The sequence below is a fragment of the Diachasma alloeum genome, unplaced genomic scaffold (genome assembly GCF_001412515.2).
Source record: "Diachasma alloeum isolate Michigan unplaced genomic scaffold, Dall2.0 Dall_scaffold_00557, whole genome shotgun sequence".
Lineage (NCBI taxonomy): Eukaryota > Metazoa > Arthropoda > Insecta > Hymenoptera > Braconidae > Diachasma > Diachasma alloeum.
The window spans coordinates 470,579-498,409 of NW_021680689.1; the positions used below are offsets into that span (position 1 = coordinate 470,579).

General features: G+C 40.2%; 5 protein-coding genes across 13 annotated transcripts; 2 read left to right on the forward strand and 3 right to left on the reverse strand.

Moving 5' to 3' along the window:
- Positions 1–5: 5 nt before the first annotated feature.
- Positions 6–6,720, forward strand: LOC107043267 (ras-related protein Rab-8A). 9 transcript variants are annotated; one of them, XM_015264684.2, is made up of 6 exons: positions 6–271; positions 660–869; positions 3,654–3,714; positions 3,856–4,201; positions 4,671–4,673; positions 5,190–6,720. In XM_015264684.2, exons 2-6 carry the CDS (start codon positions 746–748, stop codon positions 5,286–5,288), a joined length of 633 nt encoding a protein of 210 aa, XP_015120170.1. In that variant the 5' UTR covers positions 6–271; positions 660–745; the 3' UTR covers positions 5,289–6,720. The 9 variants fall into 9 exon arrangements, with proteins under 9 accessions (XP_015120170.1, XP_015120164.1, XP_015120169.1 ...); XM_015264678.2 differs by having other exon boundaries at positions 6–267; positions 416–869; XM_015264683.2 differs by having other exon boundaries at positions 6–267.
- Positions 6,721–9,170: 2,450 nt separating this feature from the next.
- Positions 9,171–12,249, reverse strand: LOC107043263 (protein CLP1 homolog). The gene is made up of 4 exons (XM_015264671.2): positions 12,181–12,249; positions 11,922–12,068; positions 10,086–11,143; positions 9,171–9,740 (listed from the first exon to the last, which is right to left on the reverse strand). The coding sequence occupies exons 2-4, from the start codon at positions 12,018–12,020 to the stop codon at positions 9,629–9,631; spliced, it is 1,269 nt and encodes a 422-aa protein (XP_015120157.1). The 5' UTR covers positions 12,021–12,068; positions 12,181–12,249; the 3' UTR covers positions 9,171–9,628.
- Positions 12,250–13,721: 1,472 nt separating this feature from the next.
- On the forward strand, positions 13,722–23,124 carry LOC107043262 (kinetochore-associated protein 1). Its single transcript, XM_015264670.2, has 4 exons — positions 13,722–14,052; positions 14,637–15,416; positions 16,144–20,084; positions 21,895–23,124. The coding sequence occupies exons 1-4, from the start codon at positions 13,873–13,875 to the stop codon at positions 23,039–23,041; spliced, it is 6,048 nt and encodes a 2,015-aa protein (XP_015120156.1). The 5' UTR covers positions 13,722–13,872; the 3' UTR covers positions 23,042–23,124.
- A 307-nt stretch (positions 23,125–23,431) lies between these two features.
- Positions 23,432–24,816, reverse strand: LOC107043264. The gene is made up of 4 exons (XM_015264673.1): positions 24,583–24,816; positions 24,303–24,454; positions 24,109–24,181; positions 23,432–23,721 (listed from the first exon to the last, which is right to left on the reverse strand). Exons 1-4 carry the CDS (start codon positions 24,805–24,807, stop codon positions 23,530–23,532), a joined length of 642 nt encoding a protein of 213 aa, XP_015120159.1. The 5' UTR covers positions 24,808–24,816; the 3' UTR covers positions 23,432–23,529.
- A 495-nt stretch (positions 24,817–25,311) lies between these two features.
- Positions 25,312–27,542, reverse strand: LOC107043238 (electron transfer flavoprotein subunit beta). Its single transcript, XM_015264628.1, has 3 exons — positions 27,385–27,542; positions 26,305–26,703; positions 25,312–25,818 (listed from the first exon to the last, which is right to left on the reverse strand). The coding sequence occupies exons 1-3, from the start codon at positions 27,433–27,435 to the stop codon at positions 25,507–25,509; spliced, it is 762 nt and encodes a 253-aa protein (XP_015120114.1). The 5' UTR covers positions 27,436–27,542; the 3' UTR covers positions 25,312–25,506.
- Between the last annotated feature and the right edge of the window lie 289 nt (positions 27,543–27,831).

Consider the following 27,831-nt stretch of genomic DNA (forward strand, 5'->3'; position numbering starts at 1 on the left):
AAACCCCAAATTGTCCTCGAGAGCCTAAAAATTCGCGAGAAAAATCCCAGTTTCCCAGAAGAATCCCAGAACTCCCAGAACGCCCAATCACTCCAATCTTCTACAACAATTAGTCATCCCCCCGTCACTCAGTGCCTCCTATGACATCATTGGTGGAAATAGGAGTCAAGGTTCCTCCCATCCCCATCGTCCCCGTGCGATCCCTCCAGTGTCAAAAAAAATGAAAATAACCGACGAAAGAGCAAAATAGTTGACCGAAATCCACAAGTGAGTGAGTGTTCCCCTCCCCAATTAATTCCCAATTAATCCCTCATCATTGCTAACCGTCACGAGGAGTTCATGATCGAGACAGCAGGTGCCAGCTGCTCCGAATTCCTCGACTCGTCCGATCATTCATAATTTTTTTTATCCCCAGAAGAACAGAACGAACAGAACAGAAAGACGAGAAATTTTTCAACAAACGTCCCCGACAAATGCGACATTGACGTCGACATAAAGACATCAGTCATCACAACAGGTCATCAGAGGTAGTCGAAAAGCAAATAATACCCGACACGTTGCATCCGGGACAGTCCCTCCCTCCACGTTGAGTGTCAAAGTGCGATTGAAAGTGCAGTGACGATATTGAGGTTACCAATTGGATTCGTTTCTTTTTATAGGTTTTTAACAATACGATTTTGGTGGTGAGATTTACGAGGAAGAGAGGACCGTTTTTTGGGAAGGTTTGGGGAGGTATTTGAGGATAATGGCAAAGACCTATGACTACTTGTTTAAGTTGTTGCTGATTGGAGACTCTGGAGTCGGGAAAACTTGTGTTTTGTTCAGGTTCTCCGAGGATGCTTTCAACACCACGTTTATATCGACTATTGGTGAGTTATTTGGGGTCTGGGGATGGGGAAAGGGGAGGGAAATTGTTGTCTCGGCGGCTAGGGGGAGGGGGTGTCGATGGGGTGGAGAGGTTTTTCGGGATATTCTTGGCAATTTATGGGAATTATTTATTTTGGGGAATCTTATTTTATTCTTTTGTTTACTGCAGGGGAGGTTGGGGTACAACGGACACTTTTGACTTTTTTTAAAATGTTGATGAGGGGTTGAAATGTTGATACAATTTAATTTTTTTTTTTCAATACAAAGAACAATTCTTTCCCTTTGTGAGGAGCCTAAACTGAGCTCAATTGATCAATTTGTTTCTGAGTTATGAATAATTTTAAAAAAGTCTAGTGTCCATTTTACCCCACCCTCCCCTATTAATTTTTTTTGAATTTTATTTTATACCACGTTTACATAAATTATTGGTGTTTTTTTGGGGTTTGGGGATGGGGAAAGGGGAGGGAAATTGTTGGCTTTATGTCCAGGGGGGGAGGGGGTTGAAGAGGACATTTCAGAGATGTTTTTAGGTTTTTTGGAGAAGTTCTTGTGGATATTTTTTGCAATTCTATGGGAATTTTTTTTTTGGGGAATTTTATTCAATTTTTGCTTCCGACTGGAAGTTTTTTTTATTTATTTTAGACTTTATTCGGGAAATTACTAATTTTTAAGGATCTGTGGGGCAGAATGGGATTTTTGGGAGGGTATTTTCGAGAGAACTGAAGGTTTGGAAGTGGTGTGAATTTTTTTGGAATTATTTACTCATGTTTTGGGGAGGTGGATGAGTTTTGAGAAGATATTTCATAAAGTTTTCGCTTTTTAGGGGTTTTTGCGCATATTTTTGAGAATACGCGAGCAGAATGGGTTGAACGATCCAGCATTTTCTCATTATTTCAGTCAATTTCATGATATTAATAATTTTTAAGTCATTATTTTGTTCATTTGCTCCTTTAAAATAGAATTAGGTGTTAAAATCGGGGATATTTTGAGGAATACGGGGCAAAATGGGCTGAATTACGAACCATTTCGAAGAGTCAAAATCCACATTCAAAATGTCAAAATTTTTTCATTCATCTCCCCCAGTTCCGCTAATATTAATGATTTTTTACAATTTTTTATTCATTTTTTTCAACTTTTACTTTTTTTTATTTGTAAAATTGGTGATATATCAGGATCTGTGGGGCAAAATGGGATAAGTAATGTGTGATTTTCAAGGAGCAGGAATAGGGTTTTCAGATAATCCAATTTTTTTTAATTATCTGCAGTAGTTTCGCAGCAATCGATGATTTTTAATTAATAATGTTCCCCATTTCGAGGGAATTTTCTGCTTTGATAGAGATTCTCGGGATTTTTCGAGGGGTTCTCAGGCGATAATTGTCGGTGACTGTCATTAGTCATCCTCTTTATCTCCGGGAGACTAGAATGGGGGGATAGGATGATGAGAGAGGCTGGGCGCGCCGTGGAGAAGATTCTTCGAGTTTTTTACGTTCATGAGGAAATGAGGGAATCGCCGGAGGACAAAGACGACTTTGTAGGATTTTTTTTCGGTTCTCGGGGCTCAATGAACACAGTGTCATGGGAGACCTAACCTGTGATGGGGGAATTAATTATTGAAAAGATTCTCGGAGTCTAAATTAGTTTTTTTTCTTTTTTACATTCCAACTCTGTTTTTTTCATTCTGATGAAGCTGCAATTATCTCGGTAAGGAGTGGTTTTAGAGAGAAAAATCGCAGAAACTTTTCTGTGGGAAATTTCATTCTCTGGAAAACATATTTTTTGACATTTTTCCCCAAATTTACTCATTACAGAGATAATTACAAATTTAATAATTTTTTTTCTATTTATTTGATTTTTTTGTTCTCTTAGTTTTGGGAATCTGTGATTTTCTCGGTAATGAGTGGTTTTAGAGAGAAAAATCGCAGGAACTTTTCTGTAGGAAATTTAATTCCCTGGAAAAAAAGTCTATTGACATTTTTCTCTAAAACCACTCATTACCGAGATAATTACCCGTTAAATGAAGAGAATTTTTCAATTCATCTGATTTTAGTGAATTTCCCCAGATTTTTGACGTATTCACCGTCAATAATATTTATTGGCATGGATTATTATTCATCCGACGGACATTGAGGGTTTGATGACTCCGTAACGTGACAGTTGTCTCATGATTTGAGTTCTTTCGAAAGATTCTAAATTTAGACACTGAATTGCAGTTGTTGTCAACTTGAAACTGCGATTCAAGATGATTTAAAATCATTTCGTTGGATGACTTGATTTTTTCTACCTCTGATGCATCATTTCAGAACCAAGACATTGTCATACACTTTTTTCCAATTATTCCTTACGAAAAATGTTCGCCTACTTCTGCATAATTTGGGGATCGAAAACAATCGATTCCAAAATAATCTGACAACAGGGAAAAATTTATGAGAGAATTAAATTCACTCGAAAAAATCGTTCCACATTTTCTCGTAAACTCATTAATTCCTGGGATATTCCCATAATTATCAACTCCATTAAGCAATTTATTTAAAATTCACTTCAATTCCTGGGAATTTTCTCCTTTATTAAACTTTTGGGAATAATATTCTGGTTTTTGCAGGGCCTGTGGGGCAGCATGGGTTGAATAATGCGTGTTTTTTACAAGGAAGAAAAATAAAACTCAAAATAATTCAAGATTTTTTCGATTATTTGAAGTGAATCCTGCGATATTAATTATGTTAAACTAATAATTTTGTTTGATTTCATCATTTGGAGTTAATTTATCTGAAATTAATTTCAATTTCTAGGTATTGACTTTAAGATACGCACAATTGAGCTAGATGGGAAGAAAATAAAGCTACAGATATGGTAATTACTCCCATTATCTTCCACTAATTAGAGAAACCCTCTCGCAACTGTTGATTCAATCAAGAAAAGGAGAAATTAGTGAACTCTTTTTATGAAATATTTTTTTTGTGGGACTTGAAGATTATTCCTGATAAATTTTAGGGACACTGCTGGTCAAGAGAGGTTTCGTACAATCACAACAGCCTACTATCGCGGCGCAATGGGCATAATGCTCGTCTACGACGTAACAAACGACAAGAGTTTTGAGAATATAAAAAATTGGATTCGCAACATCGAGGAGAATGCATCGGCGGACGTTGAGAAGATGCTGCTAGGTAACAAATGTGAACTGTCGGACAGGAGACAAGTGTCGAAGGAGAGGGGTGAGCAATTAGCTGTTGAATATGGTATTAAATTCATGGAGACATCGGCCAAGTCCAGTATCAACGTTGAGGAGGCCTTTTACACCCTGGCTAGAGACATCAAGACCAAAATGGAGAAGAAACTGGTGAGATTACGAAATCATCATGAATTATTCAACGGAAATATTCTGCTTATCACGATGCATTAGATTAGATCACAGGAAATGTCAGGAGTGAAAGGAGAAAAGGTCGAGAGATTTTCCTTTGGGGATATCTTCGAAATGAAGAGGTTTAGAGAAAAATGTGTTGAAACATTTTTTGTGGGAAATTTCATCCCCTAGAAAAAATATTTTATGACATTTTTTGGCAAAATCACTCGTTTTTGAGATAATTACGAAAATGTGATCACTTAATCGTTCCAATTAGCGTGGGAATTAATTATTCTATGGAAATATAATCTCTCGACATGTTTTTTTGCGAAATGACTCGTTTGATTCTTCTCCTTTCACGACTCAGTCCAACTGTTCTTGTTAATCGTAATTACTAATGTGATCTTATTTGTTTCTTTGTCCCTCATGTCTTTATCTCTTTGTGGTGCGGGTTCTGTATCGGAAGAAGGTAAAATTGTACTCGCTAATTGGTTTTGTTGATTTGCATGACGAATTTCTGGTCTAATTAATTAATCGAAAATGAGAATTCTTTTTTTAAAATTTAGTTCGTTCAGTACTGATATGCTTTCGTGAATGATTTTTTCTGCTTTTGCTCATTGACAATCTTTACTGACAAAATTTTTCGTTATTCTAATTTTCTGTCCATTTCATCTTCATTTTCTTTTTTCATTCTTTTATTTTTTTACATGATTATTTTACTTTTATTTCGATTTATTTATTCCAGTTTTCCACTTTGAAGAATCAATTAATCAAAAATTAATGACTAAATTAGTCAATTAATTATTTAATTGATTAATTATTGTCATTCTGGGGTTTTCGCTTCCTGCAGAAACTCATTAACAATCTTTCATAATTCCATTTTTCACAATAATTTCCCATTTTTGCCAATTTTAATTTAGTTTTCTCTTTAAAAAAATCTGAATCGTTAAATAAATAAATTAATGAGCTCGTTGTTGTTCTCTAGGAGGCATCAAATCCACCAAAAACAGGTGGAAATCAACTTAAAGCATCTGAACCAGCGAGAAAGCCACCAAATTGGCTAGCAAGATGTACTATACTTTGACCCATCACCATAAAGTCTGCACTGTCTGCCCTTTACAATCGTAAAAGATTTTTTTACACGTCGCCATCGACAATCGAAGATACAAAAATTGCATCACAACCGAATGTTCATCGATGCATACCTAGTATTCAACGATTCAAGTGAAAAACAAACAAAAACATCTCGACGAGATTTGATTTTATTTCAACAAATTTATTTTAAAAATAACAAAATGAGGAAAAAAAACAACAACTTCAATTGGTTCAGTTATTATTCTCTAAGAAATTATGATGAAGGTAATTAATAACGGGAACACAGGGGGAAGATGGTTGCCGTTGACCAAATCCACTCTTGCACAGTACTCTTTTTATTAATCTAGCTGTTAATTATGTATTTGCATTACGGTGATAAGGAAAATAATTAATGACGGTGGGATGAACTTATTCGCTCATTCGATAGTACAATCATGACTGCGGCAGTTTTAATCGATCGATTGACTACATTTTTTTGGGGGGAATGAGGAGTGAATGAGTTTTACGCAATTAATTCTTCCTTTGCGATTCAATCGACATCACTCTGTTGTAGGAGATTCGTTGAGGGAGGGAGTGGTGAAGTGTTCACACTATGTCGTAGATATTAAGGGCGAGGGGAAATGCTGGCTGACATTTTTAGCCGGAGGTGATGATTATTAAAATAACAACGAAATTAAAATGATTGAAATGTCTGTAAATGTCTCAGTGATGAGTGGATTTCAGAGAAAATTTCGACCAAAAAAGGTTTTTTGACATTTTTTGCTAAATCTACTCATTGTGGGGTAATTACAACGTTAATTGAAAAATAAAAAAAACGATGCCTCTGCTATTTCGGTAATTATCTCGTCAATGAATCATTTCATGAGAAAATGTCATAAGATATTTTTTATGGGGAATAAAATTTCCTACAAAAAATTATCAGCGACATTTCTCTCTAAACCTAACGGCTTCCGAGATGTTCGCAAAGTAATGAAATTATTTTGCATATTTTTCCACTCCCTCACTCAGTTCTAATATTCCCTTCATTTAATAGCACGTGTATCGAGAGTTATAGGTGAATAATGATACTTGGCATGTAGAGAATAATTTAAGGCCGGGATTTCTCTCCTTATGTTCATAATAAAACCGAAACTAGCTTTTTCACTACGAAAACAAACTGAAAATAATGATTGTGATGCTCGCAAAATCTCACGAGAGACAAGAATAACATTTTTTCATGTTTAATAATGTTTGATAATGTTTAATTTTGTAACCACGTTGCATTTTGCAAACGAGTGATTTGTTCACTTGATTTTGCTCATTGTTCACGGGTTCACTCGATGATTCTGGGGTTATTTAAACCCGAATATTGGTATTTGTTTCATCAACTCAGATATGCGAAACGACGACTATTATAATACATTTTATATTAATCCTATTAACGTCTGTGTTGATCATTACCTCATTTGTGTGTCACTTTGTGTTTATTTATGGGGTTTTGGCGGCTTGGGCTTGGGCCAGGCAGGTGGAGGACATTTTTGTGCAGAGCTCTGTCAGCTTCTCGTCAATCTCCGGATTTACACGGAATTTCTCAGAGAGTTCAGTCAATTCTGCTTCGATCTAAAAATCATTCCCAAAAAACTTCATGAACTTGGTAAATTTCACTTCCTCATCCGTTCTAATTGCTGAATTATCTCAGCGATGAGTGGGTTTAGGGGAAAATGTCAGTAGAGTTTTTTTGTAGGAAATTTCAAGCTCTAAAAAAAGTTCTTCTAACATTTTTCGATAAACCCAGTAATTTTCGAGATATTGCCAATTATCGAGATGAATCAATCGCAAGACTCACATTGGGAATATCGGGGATTGTCTCCACAGATTGGAGCATCTCCATCACCTTAAGCTTCTCCCTCAGCTCCTGAATCTCCCTCTTATCCCTCTGGGTGTTCACCAAAACAACTCGACTGACGTTTTCAATCCTAGAATGGATCTTCGCAAGGTCTTGGAACGACGTGAACAACTGCTTCTGCTCTCCCTTCAATTTGTCCAAATTACTAAAAAAAAGTCATTCATTTTTATTGCTCAACGGAAAATGATTTTTTTTTACTGTTCTTCAATCCTCATTGCGATTTCTACAAAAAAATAACTATTCCATTTCGTTGAAAATTCAATGAGTTAAAAAGATTTCATTGCCCATTTTACCCCAGTTCCTCATGACGTTTTACGAACAAAATCGTTAATTTTCATCCCTCAACAATAAATACAATTTTTTTAAAATATTCTTCAATCTTCAGAATTGAGAACAAATCATTAATTGAGCTGAGGGTTGTCACGAAGAGAAATAATTGTATTTTCTACCAAAAAAACAATTATTCCATTTCGTTCAAATTGCAATGAATTAAAAAATATTCAATTGTCCATTTCCCCCAGCTCATGACGTTTTACAAAAAAAAATCGTTAACTTTCATTCCTCAACAATAAATACAATTTTTTAAAAATATTCTTCAGTCTTCAGAATTAAGACCAAATCATTAATTGAGCTGAGGGTCGTCATAAAGAGAAATAATTGTATTTTCTACCAAAAAACAATTATTCTAAAAATATTAATGACTGTTAATACCTGAGGAAGTGGTAGTTTTTTGAAGATGAATGGAAACGATTGGAATAATTCCGATGTAAGAATTATTCCATTTCGTTGAAAATGCAATTAATTAAAAAAAATTCATTGTCCGTCCTGCCCCACCTCTTCATGACGGCCTGTATGGCGGTGACCTGCTGTTTCAGGCCCTCGACCCTCGCCTCGACCTTCTTCTCCCTCAACGTCCCCTCCTGGACCCTCGCCTCCAGGACCTCATTCCTCCTCCTCAGCTCCATGTTCTCCATCTTCAGTCTCTTCGCCTGATCCATCAAGAAGACCCTCTCGGCCTGCGCCGTGTTCCAGTTGATCTCCAGCCGAGCCCTGTCCGTCTGTCCCCTGATTTTCTCGTCCTCCAGGCGCCGGATCACCTCCACCGCAGACTGGACCTCCTGCAGCATCTGCCCGGAGCTTCGTTTCTCATTGTCGAGGAGAATCTGCAGGTGAACGTTGAGATTCTGCGCCTCGAACAACTGCTCCTGGGACTTCTCAAGGGTCTCCTATCGATCAATTACACTTGCTAATTGTTTAAGGGATAAATTGAGTCATCAGACTCAATTTGATTATTAATTCGATGATTAATGGACTTCTTTTCATTGTTATTTACCGTCTTGAGCTGAAGTTCAGTCAATATTTCTCGCAATTTCTTCTCCAATTCGGTGATTTCTTCAAAATTCTGACTGCACATGTTCGACATCTTGGAAATTTAATTGTGTTTCTGTTTTAGCCGATGCAAAGAGGTACAGAGAAAGGGGGGAGGGTGTTTTGGATTGAAAAACATGAAGACTTTCACATTAACTAGGTTTCATTTCATTTTCTTGATATTCGTTCGTCAGAATAAGAATAAAATTTAAAAAAAAATATTTTTACGTTCTTTTCACTTTAAAAACATCGGAATGATGTCAATAAATTATTTTTATTGAGTCATTAAAATATTTTTACTTTATTTTGACTTGACAAAAATGGAAGTGATGTCAGTAAAGATTTACTCGTCAATTTTTTTATCTGGAAGGTAATTAATTGCAAGTTTATGAAATGAGAATTCCCAATTCGAGGAGTAGAATTTAATGCATTTCATTCGTTTCCACTTCTTGTTAATATAAAAATTCAGGGAAATATGAGTCATAAATGTGCAGTTACAAGTTGCTTCGAACTATCTGAAGAAGAAATAATGGGAAGAAATGGAGATAATAGCATTATTAAATTCCGGACATGAATTGAATCAAAAAACACGGAGACTTTCACATTAATTAGCTTTAATTTCATTTTCTTTGTATTCGTTCATCAGAATAAAAAATATTTTTTTTTTTAAATACATAATTATTTTTATTGCGGCATTAAAATATTTGTACATCCATTCACTTGAAAAAAATAAGGAATGATGTCAATAAATATTTTCTCATCAATTTTTTAATCTGAAATATAATTAATTGCAAGTCTAATGTAATTCCGATGCCTGTGAAACTGTTGCATATTCGACACAATGTACAAAATATATCTTCTTCGTTTTTACTTCTTTTATTTTTATTTTCGCATGTACAGCTGTGTAACCGTGAGGTTTGTGCTTAAAAAAAATAAAAAACCACACCTCAATCAAGTCTCGATGCATTCAATAATTACAGCCGCCAACAACGCATTCACCTGGTACAAAAATTCATGATTCCATGGCTCTCATATACAATCTACAATTCATTAATTCATATGTACAATTAAGTCCCTCAATGGCTATCCATGAATTGAATATCCGACAGCAGAAGGACTGTGTTCGGCAGTGGTCGAGGCTGTGGGCTGAGGACGGTGATGGTTTGCCTGTCGACATCAACATTTGTCCTGCAAAAAATTACAAAATAATTATCAATTAATCAAGAATTAATAAAATTCAGCAGCGAAGTGGTAAAACCATTAAGTCGATTTACATCCCCGTTGAGTTTTTGAGGAATATTTATAAATCTAAGGGAGATAGCGAAATTTTCGTGATTACATTTGTTGTAGCTCTCAATCGGCTCTACAAAAAAGGTTATAACGAAAATTTAGCTATCTCCCTCATATTCCGAGATATTCATTGAAAACCAATATAATAAGTATATAATATTAACAATTAACTCGTACGGTTTTACCCTTTCGCTACTGAAATACCCAATTAATAAAAATCCCCTGATTAAGCCTCATACTTACACACAGACAAATCCAGCGACATTCGTCTGGACGACGTCGTCCTCCGGGGAGTCGGCAAAAGAAACCGACAGCAGATGATGCAGCAAGCTAGGCCCTGGAGTAACCGCCACAAGTTTCGTGAGGTTATCCTCAGCCTTCATGCCCAGTGGCATGCAGGATGCAGGCAGAACAGGCGCCCCAATCTTGTAAATCCTGGCTTCACTCCACTTGACCTCGAAACTGTGAGGATACAGCGGGGTCTTGGAGCCATAGAAGTACTCCCTGACCCTCTGGTCCCTGGACTCACTCCTCATCGTCTGGGTCCTCTCGACGACGCCCCCACTCTTCGGCAGAAAGACGACTTTAACGAATTCAGGCATTCCCCTGACGAGTTCATTGTACAGTCTCTCCTGGTCTAGCACCAGAATGGCGTCGACCTCGAAGGCCTGGGCAGCGTGGGTCAGCAGCTTGTAGCCTCCCCCCTTGACCCAGCCGCAGGTGTTGATGACGATCCCAGAGACTTTGGCCTTTTTATTCGCCTGCAGTCTGTCCGAGCAGACCTCAGCTAATCTCGTGACGAGGAGATTGTAAAGGGCAATGTTCACGCTTGGGGTTTTGTGGCCAAAGTGGAAGACCAGGGGCGCCTGCTGGGAGAATCCCTCGACGACGTTCGAGGGCCTCTCGACGAGGAGAGCCCCCAGGGTTCCAGGCACAGCTATGTGGCCCTGGCCCACGTCCAGGTCCACGAAGATCGGTCGTCTCCCCATCCTCACTGCGTAGTTCAGTAAAATCCTGGAGAGCGTGGACTTCCCAACGTCCGAGGGGCCCACGATCATCGTGATGGGACCTCTGGAGTCCTTCTTCTCGGCGACGTCTCGCATCCGCTCCATCGCTGCGTGGCAGTTCAGGTAGATGCCCATCGGGGTCTCTTTGGCGATGTAACTCACGTCGGTTTTTCCTGATATCTCCAGGGTGCAGCCCTGCCAGGTGAACACTGCCACTTTTGCGCCGAAACCGAAGTCGTATTTCTTGTTTTTCACGAGCTCGGTACCGAACACCTCGGCGAGCCCCAGCTTCAGCTGAATTTGGGGGGAAAAGGGGATTCTTTGAGTAGGGGAGGGTGGGGTAAAATGGACGCTTTACTTTTTTTAAATTATTCGTAACTCAGAAACAAATGGGGCCATTGAGATAGTTTAGGCTCGTCACAAAGGGAACGAATTGTTCTTTGTGTTGAAAAAAAATTATTAAATTTTATCAACATGTCAAACCCTCATTAACATTTTAAAAAAAGTCAAGTGTCCGTTTTACCCCAACCTCCCCTATATTATTCATTTCGTTTGTTTTAGGTCGAAGGTATTGTCATCGTAGGGCCAAAGGGGCGTAACGATTATGTATAATCGTGGGTTTTACACCTCTTCGAGGGAAAACAGGATTTGTTTTTTGAGGGTATCTCAGGAACTAGTGGGTTTAGGGAAAAATTTCACAATATATTTTTTGTGGCGGATTAAATTCTCTACAAAAAATGTTCTTGTACGTTTTTCTCTCACTCTACTGCTCCCAGAGATATTTTTACTTAAAACGTAGAATCAAATTTGCCCTCGAGTAAGAAAAGGGTGAAATGAGCAGTTTTCAATCATCAATAACTCAAAATTGGCAGAGTAAAATAACATTATTTTTTCTTCGTTTCAAAGATATTTTTTCAGGCTTCAAAATGAGAGCTAATTCACTAAAATGGCTTCACTCAATCGAGAGATATTGATAATTGAAGAAACATCAACTGAGGAATAAACTGCAAATGCAGAAATTCAGTTTGAAGATTTGTTTTTCATGAAATAGTAAAAAGATGTTGTTGTTTACCTCGAGTGTCACCTTGTCATTTTTACTCTCAACCTCGAACCGCAGCTCGCAGTCAGGATCGAGCTTGAACTCCTGGATCGCAGGTGCTTCATTCGTCATAACTTCAGCCTCAATTAACCCCCCAACTATTTATGGACTTTTGAGACCCTTCAACACAAAAAAAGGAAAAAAAATGAATGAAAATATTCACATTCAGTTTCCAACCTCAAAAGGACGGTGTTGGCAGCACAATCGCTGTTAAGATAAGATGTCTATTTACATGCAGACTGACGCAAACTGACGATAAATTCGTGCTGGACGGCCTTATATAGCTTTACCTCCCCCACGCACCTTCGTACCTCCCACTTTTGAAAACCAAAGGACCCGATTGGTCAGTCGTCGCCGCCAGAGGAAAGATCGGCACCTGATTGGCGGAGGGGGAGGGGGCGTCGTCGCGCCACGACGTGAAATCAGTGAATTAAAATGGTACACAACAGTTCAAATTGGTGTTGAGTTAATTAATTATTTCGCTTGGATCAATTTTAACGGGTTTAGGTGAACCATTTGACCTCGCCTGCCTCAAAAANTATTATTCATTTCGTTTGTTTTAGGTCGAAGGTATTGTCATCGTAGGGCCAAAGGGGCGTAACGATTATGTATAATCGTGGGTTTTACACCTCTTCGAGGGAAAACAGGATTTGTTTTTTGAGGGTATCTCAGGAACTAGTGGGTTTAGGGAAAAATTTCACAATATATTTTTTGTGGCGGATTAAATTCTCTACAAAAAATGTTCTTGTACGTTTTTCTCTCACTCTACTGCTCCCAGAGATATTTTTACTTAAAACGTAGAATCAAATTTGCCCTCGAGTAAGAAAAGGGTGAAATGAGCAGTTTTCAATCATCAATAACTCAAAATTGGCAGAGTAAAATAACATTATTTTTTCTTCGTTTCAAAGATATTTTTTCAGGCTTCAAAATGAGAGCTAATTCACTAAAATGGCTTCACTCAATCGAGAGATATTGATAATTGAAGAAACATCAACTGAGGAATAAACTGCAAATGCAGAAATTCAGTTTGAAGATTTGTTTTTCATGAAATAGTAAAAAGATGTTGTTGTTTACCTCGAGTGTCACCTTGTCATTTTTACTCTCAACCTCGAACCGCAGCTCGCAGTCAGGATCGAGCTTGAACTCCTGGATCGCAGGTGCTTCATTCGTCATAACTTCAGCCTCAATTAACCCCCCAACTATTTATGGACTTTTGAGACCCTTCAACACAAAAAAAGGAAAAAAAATGAATGAAAATATTCACATTCAGTTTCCAACCTCAAAAGGACGGTGTTGGCAGCACAATCGCTGTTAAGATAAGATGTCTATTTACATGCAGACTGACGCAAACTGACGATAAATTCGTGCTGGACGGCCTTATATAGCTTTACCTCCCCCACGCACCTTCGTACCTCCCACTTTTGAAAACCAAAGGACCCGATTGGTCAGTCGTCGCCGCCAGAGGAAAGATCGGCACCTGATTGGCGGAGGGGGAGGGGGCGTCGTCGCGCCACGACGTGAAATCAGTGAATTAAAATGGTACACAACAGTTCAAATTGGTGTTGAGTTAATTAATTATTTCGCTTGGATCAATTTTAACGGGTTTAGGTGAACCATTTGACCTCGCCTGCCTCAAAAAATTTTTTTCCTCTTAATTTCCTCAGGAAAATATTTCACCCGAGGGTTTTTGTGAGTCTGAGGGGTCTCTTGGAGTTCCCTCCGAAGTGTCCAGGCCTCGTAGATGGCTCCACTTCATTGTTTGCGACAGTTTGAAAGTCCTAACGTACCTGGAGCAACGTCCGGCTTTTCTCTCCTTCAAATCCTCCGGAGTTCGCCCCTAAAATCGGTTTGAAATCGTCGGAAGATGCCCTGGAGTCGTGAATAATCAGTGATCAGTGAAAAGTGGTTTGAAGTGCTGAATAAAATGGTGCATTGGACGAAGGTGATCTCAGGGTTCGATGCTGAGGACGAAACCGTGAATTTTGGGGCTCGCACTGTTGCGGAGCAGGATGGAGCCATCTACGAGACCTGGACGCGGGCGACGATCCAGTGTGACGACCCCGAGGAACTCCAACGAGAGCCTCGAGATCACCAGAACCCTCAGGTAAAATATTTTCTTGAGATATTAAGAGAAAAAGAATTTTTAGGGGCAGGCGAGGTCAAATGGTCAACATAAATCCGTCAATAACTGCTGATTTAATGATACGATTCAGGTCAATTATGGTTCATTTTGAAGATTAGAAAAATACCTGTAAAATGAAAAAAAATCGCTCGGATTCACTCTGCCAATGCTGAGTAATTAATGATTGAAAGTGGTTTATTTTTCCTTTTGTTGTGAAAGTTGTTTTTTAGTTTTTTTGAAGATATGTCAGGGAGGAGAGGGTCTAGGCGATAATATTAACGAATATTAAAGCTACTGAAACATGTTAAACAATGTTGAAGAATTTTAAACAATTTTGGAATGTTTTAAATTAATTAAATATGTCTTGAAATATTTGAAAATGTTTCAAGACGTTTTAAAATCATTTAAAACGTCTCACAATATTCTAAAACGTTTTGAAATGTTTTAAATTGTTGAAGAATATTAAGGGACGTTGAAAAATATTTTAAACAATTTTTAAACTGTTTAAAAATCCTAAATATCTTGAAAATGGTTAAAATTGAGACGAATCCCATTGAATTCCCCAGGTTCTCCCCCCGAAAGTTCACGCCTCCTTCCACCACGCGTTCCTCTGCATATCCGTCGACAACTCCCTCACAATTTTCGGGGACGAGTCCTGCAAGGAGATCCTCACGAGCATCGGTTTCGACTCCCCAGTGACCTCGTACTGCCTCTCCTCCACGGACCTCCTCATCGCAGCCATCGACACAGGCCTCGTCCACTGCTTCAACCTCTCCCGGGGCTCCCAGCAGCTCTTCTGCATCGACCTTGAGAGATACAACTGCGGCAACGTGATCCACCTGTCCCTGGAAGAAGCAGACGACACGATATCCCTGACGATTGTCACCTCAGCTGGAAAAATCCTGAGACTCCCGTCGATAAATCCCTGGGACGAATCCTCCATCGACTCCCAGATCTCCAACATCTCCATTGTGTCCACCATCTCCCCAATTTCGTCAGCCTCGGACATTCCCAGCCCTCGCCCCTCAAAATCCATCGTCACCCTGGGGGAGGAGGTCTTCGTCCACCCCAGGAACGTCTCCTGTCCCCTGAAATCCATCCCCTATCGCTACAAAAAATCCCAGCACTTCGACAACTATTCGGGGATCATCTGCCTCACAACGGACGGATCCCTCTCCCTCGTCTGCAGGCAGACCCTTCTCTCCATGAAAATTCACTCTGGACCTGTCGAGGACTTTGTAACAATCCCTGAGACCACCGATGACTATCACATGCTCGTCCTGATGAAGCCAAAACCCTCAGAAGACACCACGTCCCTTCACCTGATGAGCTTCCCTGACTTTCAGGTGATTTATCACTTTTCTCGTCCATCGATACACAGTAAACTCATGATTTTATTTTCTTTCTTTAAATTTAATTTTCATTAAATTGGTAAGCATTAAACTTTAATTATAGCACTAAACTTTAATTATAAATTGAACGGATTAAGAATTTAATTGATGCTTAATTTAATTGTTCATTATTTATGTAATTATTAATTCATTACATTAATTATTAATCATTATTATTATTAATGATTAAGAATTAATAATCACTTAATTAATAGTAAATGAATTAATAATTAAATTAATGCTTACTCATTTAATTGAAATAGTTGAGCGTAAAAAAATTATTTAAAATCGTTTTAATGATTAAATATTAGTGCATTAAACTTTAATTATAGCACTAAACTTTAATTATAAATTGAACGGATTAAGAATTTAATTGAGGCTTAATTTAATTGTTCATTATTTATGTAATTATTAATTCATTACATTACATTAATTATTAATCATTATTATTATTAATGATTAATAATTAATAATCACTTAATTAATAGTAAATGAATTAATAATTAAATTAATGCTTACTCATTTAATTGAAATAGTTGAGCGTAAAAAAATGATCAAAAATCGTTTTAATGATTAATTCATTGAATTAATAACAGTTCAATTAATTGCATAACAAGTCAATTCAATTAATCGATAATTTAATGAAAATGGATTAATTTTTGAAATTGGCAAAAAATTCCAGATGAAGTTCTCGATGATCGTCCCAAAGGACTGTTACCTGGTGGACCTGAACCACATCGTGGACCACCTGATCTTCCTGGAGGGGGTGAGGAACCCCCAAGGGGTCATCGACACCATCAGGATCAAAGCGATCGAGGAGAGTTCCCCCGACTTCCGACTCCAGAGGCTTCTGAGAAGACAGAAATTCTCAGAAGCCAGGGACTTTGCAAAGAAGTTTGGATTGAACGAGGAGATGGTGTTCCACGCAGAAGCCAGGATGCTGATGGAGAGGCTCCAGCCTTCTGTCCACGCGGAGGAGTTCGTCGACGTCGAGGTCTTCCTGGAGACCTTGGATAAGATCAAAGACGTCGAGTTCGTGTACGAGTGCTGCAAGAACGCCCTGACGAGGGATTACAGAGAGACTAGAAGATTAATCGTCTACGCGAGGAGGAGAATCGTGGAGTTCATGGGGTCCTCCGAGGGGAAGAGCCACCAGGGGCAGGAGGGCCTCTCCAAACTCCTGAGTCACGTGAGTGAGACGTTGAGGAAGCTGGAGACCTTCGAGATAATTCACGCTGGAGAATCCCCGGAAGGGCACCCAGAAGAGAGCATTGAGGAGTGGAACAGATTCTCGAGGTCAAACCTTCTGGAGGAATGCACGAGGCACCTCTCCCTGGGGGAGTTGGACGCAGCAGCCCTCATCTGGATCAGGCACACCCCCTCAATCTCCCCGCAGATGACCACCAGGAGCATCAGTGGCCTCCTGGAGTCGATCCCAGAGGCCCTGGAGCCCTCCAGCCTCTGGCCCTGGCTCCGCCACTTCGTTCCCTCAGCCACAGCTCTGATCCCCACAAGTCTCCCAGCCATTCTCCAGTGGTCCCTCAAGAAAACCAGATCCCTGGAGATTTACCATCGAGAGTCCTGGCCCAGCATCGGCCTGGACTTCGCCAATGGACTCGTCTCGATGCTCCAGTTCGAGGAGTACAACATCTGCTTTCAATTTCACCAGCAATACGCCACTAAAAACTCGCATCTCCAGAAGCTCCAGCTGCTCATCCAGGCGATGTCTGATTTGCTGGACCTCAAGACCAAGTACAAGATCGTCATCCCCTTGGGTGTGTACCTGGGGGACCCGGCGGAGGTCATCCACCTTCTTCTGAACAAAATTCACATCGAGGAGATCCCCTCCCTGATGAACAACTTCCTCCAGCAATACATGCTGAATCACTCGTTGAAGAACGATCAGGTGCTGTCGTCGTACGTCACCAAGACCCTGAAGATGTCCAAGGGCTGGTGGATGTGGGAGAAGGCCCCCTGGGACAAGCGACTGTCCGTCATCATTGGACACATCCATAACATTCAGAACAGGCTCCAGCAGACCCTCGAAGTCCTCAAGAAGGCGCCTGTCCCCTGGTCCCCAGCAGTCGCTTCCCTCGCTGAGGAGAGCTGCAGGTGCGATCACCCCCTCGTGGGGCAGATCAGGATAGAGTCCAGTTCTGTTGCTGTTAAACTAATCATGAAGAAGTATGGGTTCGCCCACGTGGGGCTGTCCCCCAACCTCCATCAGAGGATCATCAAGGAGGATCGAGAGAGCATGATCAGTGACCTCCTGGAGCTGACGAAGAACGAGCAGAAGATCAAGCAGAAGAGGGTCCTGGGGGCGTGTGTCAGCCATCACCTGAGGACTGGAGACCTCGACAAGGTCACGAAGATCCTGGAGGGGCTGGAGGAAGAGGTCGTGGATTTCTGCTGCAAACAAATCGTCAATGATCTTCAGGGGAGGCTCAACAACTTCAGGGACTTCAGGGACGACGGCCTGGGGTACTACGTCGAGATCCTGGGGTCAATCTCTCGACGATTATCGAGAAAGGACGACGACACCCTGGAGATGATCCCCCACCTGCGGTCCATCTACTTCCTGAAGACAGAGTTCAACATCTCGATCAACATTCGTGATTACTTCGAGAATAAAAAACAAATTTTGCTGGAGTTCATATCGAAGTTGATCGAGACTGAGGCCCTGGGGGGCGAGAAAATCCTGAAGGACCTGGAGCGAGTGTCAAATCTGCTGAACCTCCCGAAATTATCAGGAATCTACGAGTACTTCGAGGCGACGAAGGACGCGAAGGTCCTCCAGGAGTTCGTGATCGATCGCCTGAGCACCTGGGAGGTCCTCACGCCTGAGGAGTGCCACTTCTCCCTGAGGATGATCTCCCAGCTGATCCTGGAGGGGCAGAACGACCCCACCCTGGCGAGAGCAATGAAGAATCTAGTCTCCAGGATCATCGTGAGTTCCCCAACGGAGGCTCTACCTCAAGCCCTCGAGTCCTCGATGAAGATCGACGCCTACAACGAAGCGGTGGGCCACACCCTGGAGCTCCAGGAGTCGCCCCTGTACCCGATCTACAAAGACGCCTCGATATCCTGCGGTGAGGCCCTCGTCCCCTACCTCAACGACCTCTTCACCCTGACGTTTTACCTGGAAAACGGTCGCAGTGACACTCATTCAGACGAGGAGATGGTCCTTCTGAGGAGGAGTCTTCCCCTGAGGACTCGAGGGCTCATGAACGAGCACCACGACTTCGCAGTGCTGAAGATCCTGACGTCAGCCTGTCTGAAAATATTCTCTCTGTCACCAAAGCACGAAGAAATATCCTCTGAAATGAGATCGGCCCTGAACGCCTGCAACTCAGTGATGCTGAAGAAGGTGATAGACTCGATGGTCTTCGACCTCCAGCTGGGGCTCTCCTGCCTCTTCAGCCTGACCCAGACGGACTCCCTGAAGCTGCTGGAGCACTGCGGACAGCTGTACGAGTCCGACCAGCGCAGGGATCGAGTGATAAAAGAGCTGAGCTACGAGTACTTCAGGCTGACGCAGAACTACCTCCAGATGGAGACCCTGAAGTCCTCGAGGCTGCTCCACCACTGGGCGAAGAGGTTGGCCCACTGTGGGGTGCCCTACCGCGAGGTCCTGACGAGCAGCAACGAGGACAAGAGGAACATCCTGAAGAGGATCATGACGTCGAAGAGGCCTGAAACCCTGAATCTCCTCAGGGACTTCTGCTCCAACTTCGGTTTCATCTTCACCGACTGCTGCCTCAGTTACCTGGAGATTCTCCTCACCACCTGGGAGCCGGAGTTCAGGGTGAACTCCCAGGAGGGCCCCAGGCACGTGAAGATCGACGAGAATCAGGTGAAGGAGCTGATCGTCGAGTGCAAGAGGGTGTCTGCTGAGATCGAAGACAAGAACGCCATGAAGAGGTACCTGGTGGAGGCCCTGACAACTCCGTCCTTCAATATTTACCACTACGAGGTGTTCCTGATAGCCCTGGAGATTGCTGAGATGAACGATAAGATCGACTGGATCAGTCATCTGTGCTTTCTCCAGAATTACACGAGGATTGGAAAGCCCACGGAGGTGGAGACCGACGCCTGGTTGAACTGGTGTCAGGAGCCCCAGCTGCCCCCCATCGCCAAGTGGAGACTTCCGTTTTTTCCCAGGGTCGACTTCAAGGTCATCATGCCTGAGCTCAACCTCAAGACGTACGAGAAGTGGCTGAGCATCGCCCCCGTCCTGAGCATTTCCATTCCGAATATTTGTACTCTGGCTGTCAGGAACTCGACTAATGACGCCTGGGAGGCCTCCAGGGGACTCTGCAGCACGTGGTCCATCAACTCGAGGAACTCGAGCCTCTTGAGGGACATCAAGAAGTGCCTGGAGTGCATGAAGGGCGTCGACAGGCTCAAGTATGGCACCGCGTCGTTGTACTACGTCGTTAATCATACGCCGCCTGGGGCGGACCTCGTGGCAGCCGCCAAGGAGTGCTTTTTGTACATGGAACAGTGGAAGGAGAGGTGCGGGGATGAGGCCGATCCCGCGAATAAATTCCCGAGGATCAAGGAGAAGTATGTCATCAATACCGCCAAGCACATTCTTCATTCTCATGGAGTGGGGGTGCCGAGGTAATTTTTTTTGCCATTGTTTTTTTAAGGTCGTTGATTTGGGGGGTTCGGTATTCATTTGATTGATTTTCAATGTTTTTTTTAATCTCGAGGGATTTTCGGCAATTTTTAGGAATTGGCAGGATTTCAAAGAATTTTAGAGAATTCGTTTTCATTTTTAATTGCAATTCAGGGGATTTTTAAAGAATTCAGTGGATATTTCGTGGGATTTAATTCTTTGCTTATTGGATTTCAGGAAATTTCTAAATGTTTTTTTGAATTTCGAGGAATTTCGTGAAATTTTTAGGAACCCCCAGGAATTCCAAAGAATTTTATAGAATTTAATTGCATTTAATTGGATTTTAAAAGAATTCATTGGATATTTCATGGGATTTAATTCTATTGTTTATAGGATTTCAGGGAATTTCTAAATGTTTTTTTTTAATTTCGAGGAATTTCAAAGAATTTTATAGAATTTAATTGCATTTAATGGGATTTTAAAAGAATTCATTGGATATTTCATGGGATTTAATTCTATTGTTTATAGGATTTCAGGGAATTTCTAAATGTTTTTTTTTAATTTCGAGGAATTTCAAAGAATTTTATAGAATTTAATTGCATTTAATGGGATTTTAAAAGAATTCATTGGATATTTCATGGGATTTAATTCTATTGTTTATAGGATTTCAGGGAATTTCTAAATGTTTTTTTTTAATTTCGAGGAATTTCAAAGAATTTTATAGAATTTAATTGCATTTAATGGGATTTTAAAAGAATTCATTGGATATTTCATGGGATTTAATTCTATTGTTTATAGGATTTCAGGGAATTTCTAAATGTTTTTTTTTAATTTCGAGGAATTTCAAAGAATTTTATAGAATTTAATTGCATTTAATGGGATTTTAAAAGAATTCATTGGATATTTCATGGGATTTAATTCTATTGTTTATAGGATTTCAGGGAATTTCTAAATGTTTTTTTTTAATTTCGAGGAATTTCAAAGAATTTTATAGAATTTAATTGCATTTAATGGGATTTTAAAAGAATTCATTGGATATTTCATGGGATTTAATTCTATTGTTTATAGGATTTCAGGGAATTTCTAAATGTTTTTTTTTATTTCGAGGAATTTTGTGAAACTTTAAGGAATCCCCAGGAATTTTAAAGAATTTTATAGAATTTAATTGCATTTCATGGGATTTTAAAAGAATTCATTGGAAATTTCGTGGGATTTAATTCTATTGTTTATAGGATATCAGCAAATTTCTAAATGTTTTTTTTTAATTTCGCGGAATTTTATGAAACTTTAAGGAATCCCCAGGAATTTCAAAGAATTTTATAGAATTTAATTGCATTTCATGGGATTTTAAAAGAATTCATTGGAAATTTCGTGGGATTTAATTCTATTGTTTATAGGATATCAGCAAATTTCTAAATGTTTTTTTTTAATTTCGCGGAATTTTATGAAACTTTAAGGAATCCCCAGGAATTTCAAAGAATTTTATAGAATTTAATTGCATTTCATGGGATTTTAAAAGAATTCATTGAATATTTCATGAGATTTAATTCTATTGTTTATAGGATTTCAGGGAATTTCTAAATGTTTTTTTTTTAATTTCGAGGAATTTCAAAGAATTTTATAGAATTTAATTGCATTTCATGGGATTTTAAAAGAATTCATTGGAAATTTCATGAGATTTCTATTGTTCCTAGGATCCTAAATTTCCGGGAAATTCTTGTGAATTCCACCCCACTTCCTAGAATAAAAAATAATCTCATTCAAAATAATCCCCCCTCAAATTGACTTTTCACTCCCCGAATCTCTCCCCAGGTACTTGCACCTGGTGGATCGTCACGAAGAGCTAATAATCTCGCTCTACAAAGACGAGTCGATCCCCCAGCGTTACCGAAGTGCCACAAGACACCGACCGGACATAAACTCGACCGTCGACGCGCTCGGGGAAGTCCTCCCCGTGAACCTCCACAAGATCCGAGGGGAGCTGCTGAAGGAGTGGCTGCAGCCGGAGCCCTCGGACTCCCGGAACGACAGCATCACCGCAGTCTTCAGAGAGGAGCCACCCCCGACCGACCCTGACCCCTTCAGGACGGACGACAACCTCCTGCGGGCGTGCTACGTCGTCTCCGGGAAATCCGAGTTCATCCACTACCTGGTGCACATATCCTTCGACGAGAGAGAGAACTACATCGCCGGGGTGAGGTTCAGGGCCCTGCGGGTGATCCAGGCCCTGACCGACGAAGCCACACTCCAGAGCTACACAAAAATCAACGCTGAACAGTTCCACCAGCACATGAGGAGTCTCCAGTACCTGACGGAGCTCCAGAGGCTGGGGATTGGCTACAGCGTCAGCGGGTTCGAGAGCTGCTCCAAGCAGAAGCTCGTGCAGGTCCTGGTGAACAGCCAGTTCGGGGTGGCCAGGGCGCTGGGGCTGATCCCCCAGATCTTCCTGGACTTTGGCCTCGAGGAGTTCGACCTGCTGGACGTGGCCCTGGGGAGAATGGTGAGGATGGGCCTCGTGAGGGAGCTGAAGAGGAGTCTGATGATGCTGGCAGGGGTCGATCGACTCGTCAATTACCCCGGGTACATCTCCGCCTGGCAGCTGGTCGTCTCTGATGGGTTCGCCAGGCTGGGGAGTGGCGAGGGCCTGGAGGAGTCCGTCGAGGCTCTGAGGATGCTCCACGCCTGTCCGGTGGTCGACAAACTTGAGCTCGGGGAGGTTGTTGGGGGGTGCCTCAGGGCTGGGCAGGTGCACTTCGCTGGGGCACTGCTGCAGTTCCTGGGGGAGGGCGAGAGGGCCAGCGTGGTGGAGGGGATTCTGAAGGAGGGGGAGGTCCACAGGGCGATTCAAGGGCTCAGGGAACTCGCGGGCAAGGGCGTGCTCGGCGTCGGACAGTCTGTGATGATGCTGGAGAGGGCGAAGGCTGGGGGTTCCAATGGGGGGCTCAAGTCCAGAATTTAAGGGGTTTGGGAAGATAATTTCATTCAGTAGCGAAGGGGTCGACCCAGTTTTTGAGGAATTTTTCGGAGTGTAAGGGAGATAGCGAAATTTTTGTAATTACGTTTTTTGTAGCTCTCAATCGGCTCTACAGAAAAGGTTATTACAAAAATTTCGCTGTCTCACTTGGATTCCGAGATATTTATTGAAAACTGGTCAATAGTCAAAATTGAGTTATAACGTCTCACCATTTCGCTACTAAATTGAGGTTTTTGGGGAGAATTTTTGAAGAAACATTTTTTCAAGTCACAAAATTCTCTCCGAAAGTCCTCTGACGTTTTCGCAATTGAAGGATTCGTAATTAAATTTGTATTTGGAATTTTTTAAGAATGTAAAATAAAAATTAACTGGATCTTCAAGTTAGTAATTAATCAATTGTAATTGAGGGAAGCCGAGCTTCTTGGATTTTGTACAGATATTTACAGAGAAATAAAAACTTTTCTACTTTTACATCACTCGACTGATTCGACTTTGTAGGAGTCTGCGTAGTCGTCGATTACGAGATTCTTCTCTCTGAGGACCTTCAGCTTTATCGTGTCGACGTTGGGCTTGGCGTCGAGAATTGTGATTCGATGCACTATTGTGAATTTTGGGTTCTGGGGGCTGGGGCCGACGATGAAGTCTATGACGTCGTTGATATTCACCTGGGAAATGGAACAATTATCTTTAAATCATCCAGATGTTTTTTTTATAAACGAGGAAAAAACAAAGTTTAATATCTACTAAAATTTGTTCTCTGAAAACTTGTTGAATTGAATAAACTATTGTTTTATTGAAGACAAATATCTCAAAATCTACTGAATGAATTTTAGACTCTTGATTTTTAATCAAACGTGTAATTAAACTTTTAAATTTACTAAAAAAAATGAAAGCACTTAATTTCACCCTATAATTGGCTCTATGCTGTTGGGTCTCTAAACAATAAATAAATAAATAAGCAAATGACTGAATGAATGAGAGCGAATTCATTCAACTAATTAACTAAATGCATAAATTATGATGAAAAAATTTAATTAGACTCGTTCACTCACTTGATATCCTTTCTTAAGGACTTTTTCACTATTTATACGAATTTTACTCTCGTAAAGAGCTACATCTGCTTTGCTGAAAGCAAAATCGTCAATAAAATAGAGTCGAAGAATTAATGAGTCCTATATAAATTGATTATATCAATTAATTGTCTCGTGAGACCACTTATTAATGAGATAACGACATAATAACGTACTTCCGAGCGATTCCAAGAGCAGCTTTGACGACTGCATCGATCCTCATTGAAGCTGTGCTAGGGGTAATTATTTTATTATTTTTACCTTGAGCTAACATTCGCATTTCTTCATCCTCTTCATCTTCGTCATCGTCTTCGGCCTCAATTCGCCCCTAATTTTTTTTTCGAAAGAAAAAATTGAATGAAAAATTATGAAAGAAGAAAAATAGATTTTCATTCGTTTTTTCGTCGCTGACCATTTTTCTTCCTTCAATTAGTGAATTTGTTAATTGCATAATACCTTTTTACCGCTTTTCCCGTGTTTCCATCTTCTTGAGGAGCAGTCTAGGTTATAATCAACCTCGAGAAAACTTCTCGATGTATCAAATAATTTTTTAATTTCATTTTGGAAATTTTTTTTGTTGTGTTCAAGGGCTATTCCGTGAATTGCTCGGACGTTTATTGTTGCTGCTCGACGCTCCAGATGGGTAAAACAACGTGACAACACGCGGGATGCCATTCTCATTGTTGATATCTTCACTGGGAATGCCTGTGCGCATGTCAAACGCGTCAAGTGCAGTTCAAATATTTATAGAGGGGCGGGTGGGGCAAAATCGACACTTCTGATGTTTTTTAAATGTTCATAATTAGGAAATAAATTTAATAATTGAGTTCAGTCTAGATTCATCTACAAGGGAAAGTTCATATCAACTGACTAAAAACAAAAATATGGATAAATTAACAAAAAATCAACTTTAAATAAAGTTTCTTTTTATTTCTTCTATTAATGAACTTGAAAATAGGCTTCAAAATAAAGACTTTCTTTTCCCCGAGAAATTTTCTCTGAATTTTTCCTCTAAATCCAATAGTTCGTGGGAAATAATGTCTACGAACTCTCGTAGAGTTCGTAAATATAGTTATTCACTAATGTAAACTTTTATTTAAACATAAAAATGTTTTATAAAAATATAATGTTATTTATAATTAGATTAATCATCAGTTCCTGGGAAATAATGTCTACGAACTGTGGTAAATTTACTCATTCGCCAATGTGAACTTTTATTTAAACATAAAAATGTTTTATAAAAATATAATGTTATTTACAATCAGATTAATCATCAATTATCAAGTTTTATTTCTCATGATTGAATTTAGTTGTTCGATGTGACGCAGGGGATTTGGCACACGTCACATGAAGTGATCATTCTTCCAGAGTTATTTCCCTTCAAGCAAAGCCCTTCTCCTTGAGTTTAGCCACGAGGGAGTCGACATCTGGGAGGATAGTGCCAGCTTCCCTCACCGGAGGATCCTCCACTGACAGAATTTCCACTCTGGGGCTAGTGTCGACTCCCAGATCCTTCGGAGTTATCTTCTTGATCGGTTTCTTCTTCGCTTTCATTATGTTCGGTAATGTGGCGTAGCGAGGCTCATTCAGACGTAAATCAGCACTCAGGACCGCTGGGGTTTTTATCTTGAGGGTCTCCAGACCCCCGTCGATCTCCCTGGTGATGGTTAGCTCACCAGATCCATGTTCAATCTAAAATAAAGAAAATTCTTCAGTTTCTGGAGAATTGAAAGTTGTGAAATCAAATGGACTTCTTAAATCATCAATATCTCCCGAACAGATGATGCGAGTAGGATGAATTGGGGCTCATTTTGAAGCCTGAAAGAAGACCTTCAAAACAAAACAAAAGTTACTGAATTTCACTCTGCGGATCTTGAGTTATTGATGATCAAAAAATCCTCATTTTTCCTTTTTCTTCCTGAAGTACTCATTTCACTTTTACGTTTCGAGTGGAAATATCTCGGGAAGGAGTAGGTTTAGGGCAAAACGTCTAGGAACATTTTTTGTAGAAAATTCAACCCTCTACAAAAAATGTTCTATAACATTTTCCTCTAAACCCACTGGTTTCAGAGATATCCGCAAAAAACAAATTCTATGTTTCACCTAAAAATTGTATTCTTTCAATTCCTCAATTTTCGATCAATAAATAATTAATTGAAGAAGAAATTGATGGATTACTTTGCTGCAGAATGTTCCGGAGGGCCAATCAAGGACCCCAGCAGTCATCTGGGCAGTCTGATTGCAGTCGTCGTCGATAGCTTGCTTCCCCACGAGGATAAGATCGGCTTTCTCCTCCTGGGCAAGTTTGGCCAGGATTTTGGAGACGTGAATGGGCTGGAGGGTCTCGTACTCGGGCCCGGAGACCTCCACGTGGATCGCTTTGTCCGCTCCCATGGCCAGGGCGGTCCTGAGGATCTCCTGGGCCTGGGCAGGACCGCAAGACACTGCGATCACCTCTTCAGCTAATTTTTTCTCTTTCATTCTCACTGCTTCTTCGATCGCAATCTCGTCGAAGGGATTCATAGAGTGCTTGACTCCTTCTGTTAAGACACCGGTTTTGTCTGGCTTTACGCGGATCTGATGAATTAATTTCAGCGAATTAATTCCGTATTAAATCGTCAATTTTTAAATTAATTTATGATGATTATTTCAGTTATTTTGCATTCTTTTTTAATTAGTTTGGTAATGAGTTTGAAGAAATATGTTTAGATGTTTTTAATTGACAATTTCATGACCTAGAAAAGATTTTTGACTCATTTACCCGAAAAATTAATCAGCACGAAGGTAATTGCATAATTAATAGACTTCGGAAAAAAATAAATAGTGAACCATTCGGTTAATTAGAGGATTATCTCGGTAATGAGTGGGTCTAGCAGAAAAAGTCAAAATAGATTTTTTGAAGAGAATTTAATTTCCTACAAAAAATCTCTTCTGCTATTTTCGTGTAAAACGACTCATTCTCGAGATAATCGTCAATTAAACTGTTATCATAACTTTATAATTTATAAATTGATTTGATTTGTCAACAAAACAAAAAAAATCGATGTCTTGAAATAAAAATCAGCTCCAGTTGTTGAGCCAACTCCAGAACAACAGTTCCATTCATAATTCCCCTAAAAACCCGACGAAAAATTCTCGAATTCAACCAATGAAGAATAATTGGAATAAAATCATGATAACTAGAGCAGAATAAATCCCCCAATTGGAGCAACAATCTGATAAACCCCTGATCTCAACAATCATCTGAACAAAACTCACCTTCACAGCATAATCGATGACTCGTTTGACTCCGACAAGAACCCTCGCCATTATTCCAAAGTATTTTAATTAATTAAACAATTCCTAATTTCAATTAGACTAACTTTGTTGGCAGTTTTCCCGACTTGCTCTTCCACGGGTTCAAGAGTCCAACAAATGACCCGGGGGTGGAGTGGGGGGAGGGTAATTACGTCACAAAATTGTTAACCAGTTGATAAGCCCAAGGCCTGCTTTATCGACATGAAAATTTAAAAACAAGAATTTAGGAGACAAAAAAGATGTCTCAAAATGTTGAATATCTCCTGAAGAAATGATCCGATTTAGATGACTCTGCACTCATTTTGAAGATGAGTACAATACCTCGAAAGTGAACGCTTATTTTTTTAAATTCACTCTGCCAATCCTGAGATATTCTTATTCTTGTCGAAATGGCATTAAAAAAGAAAA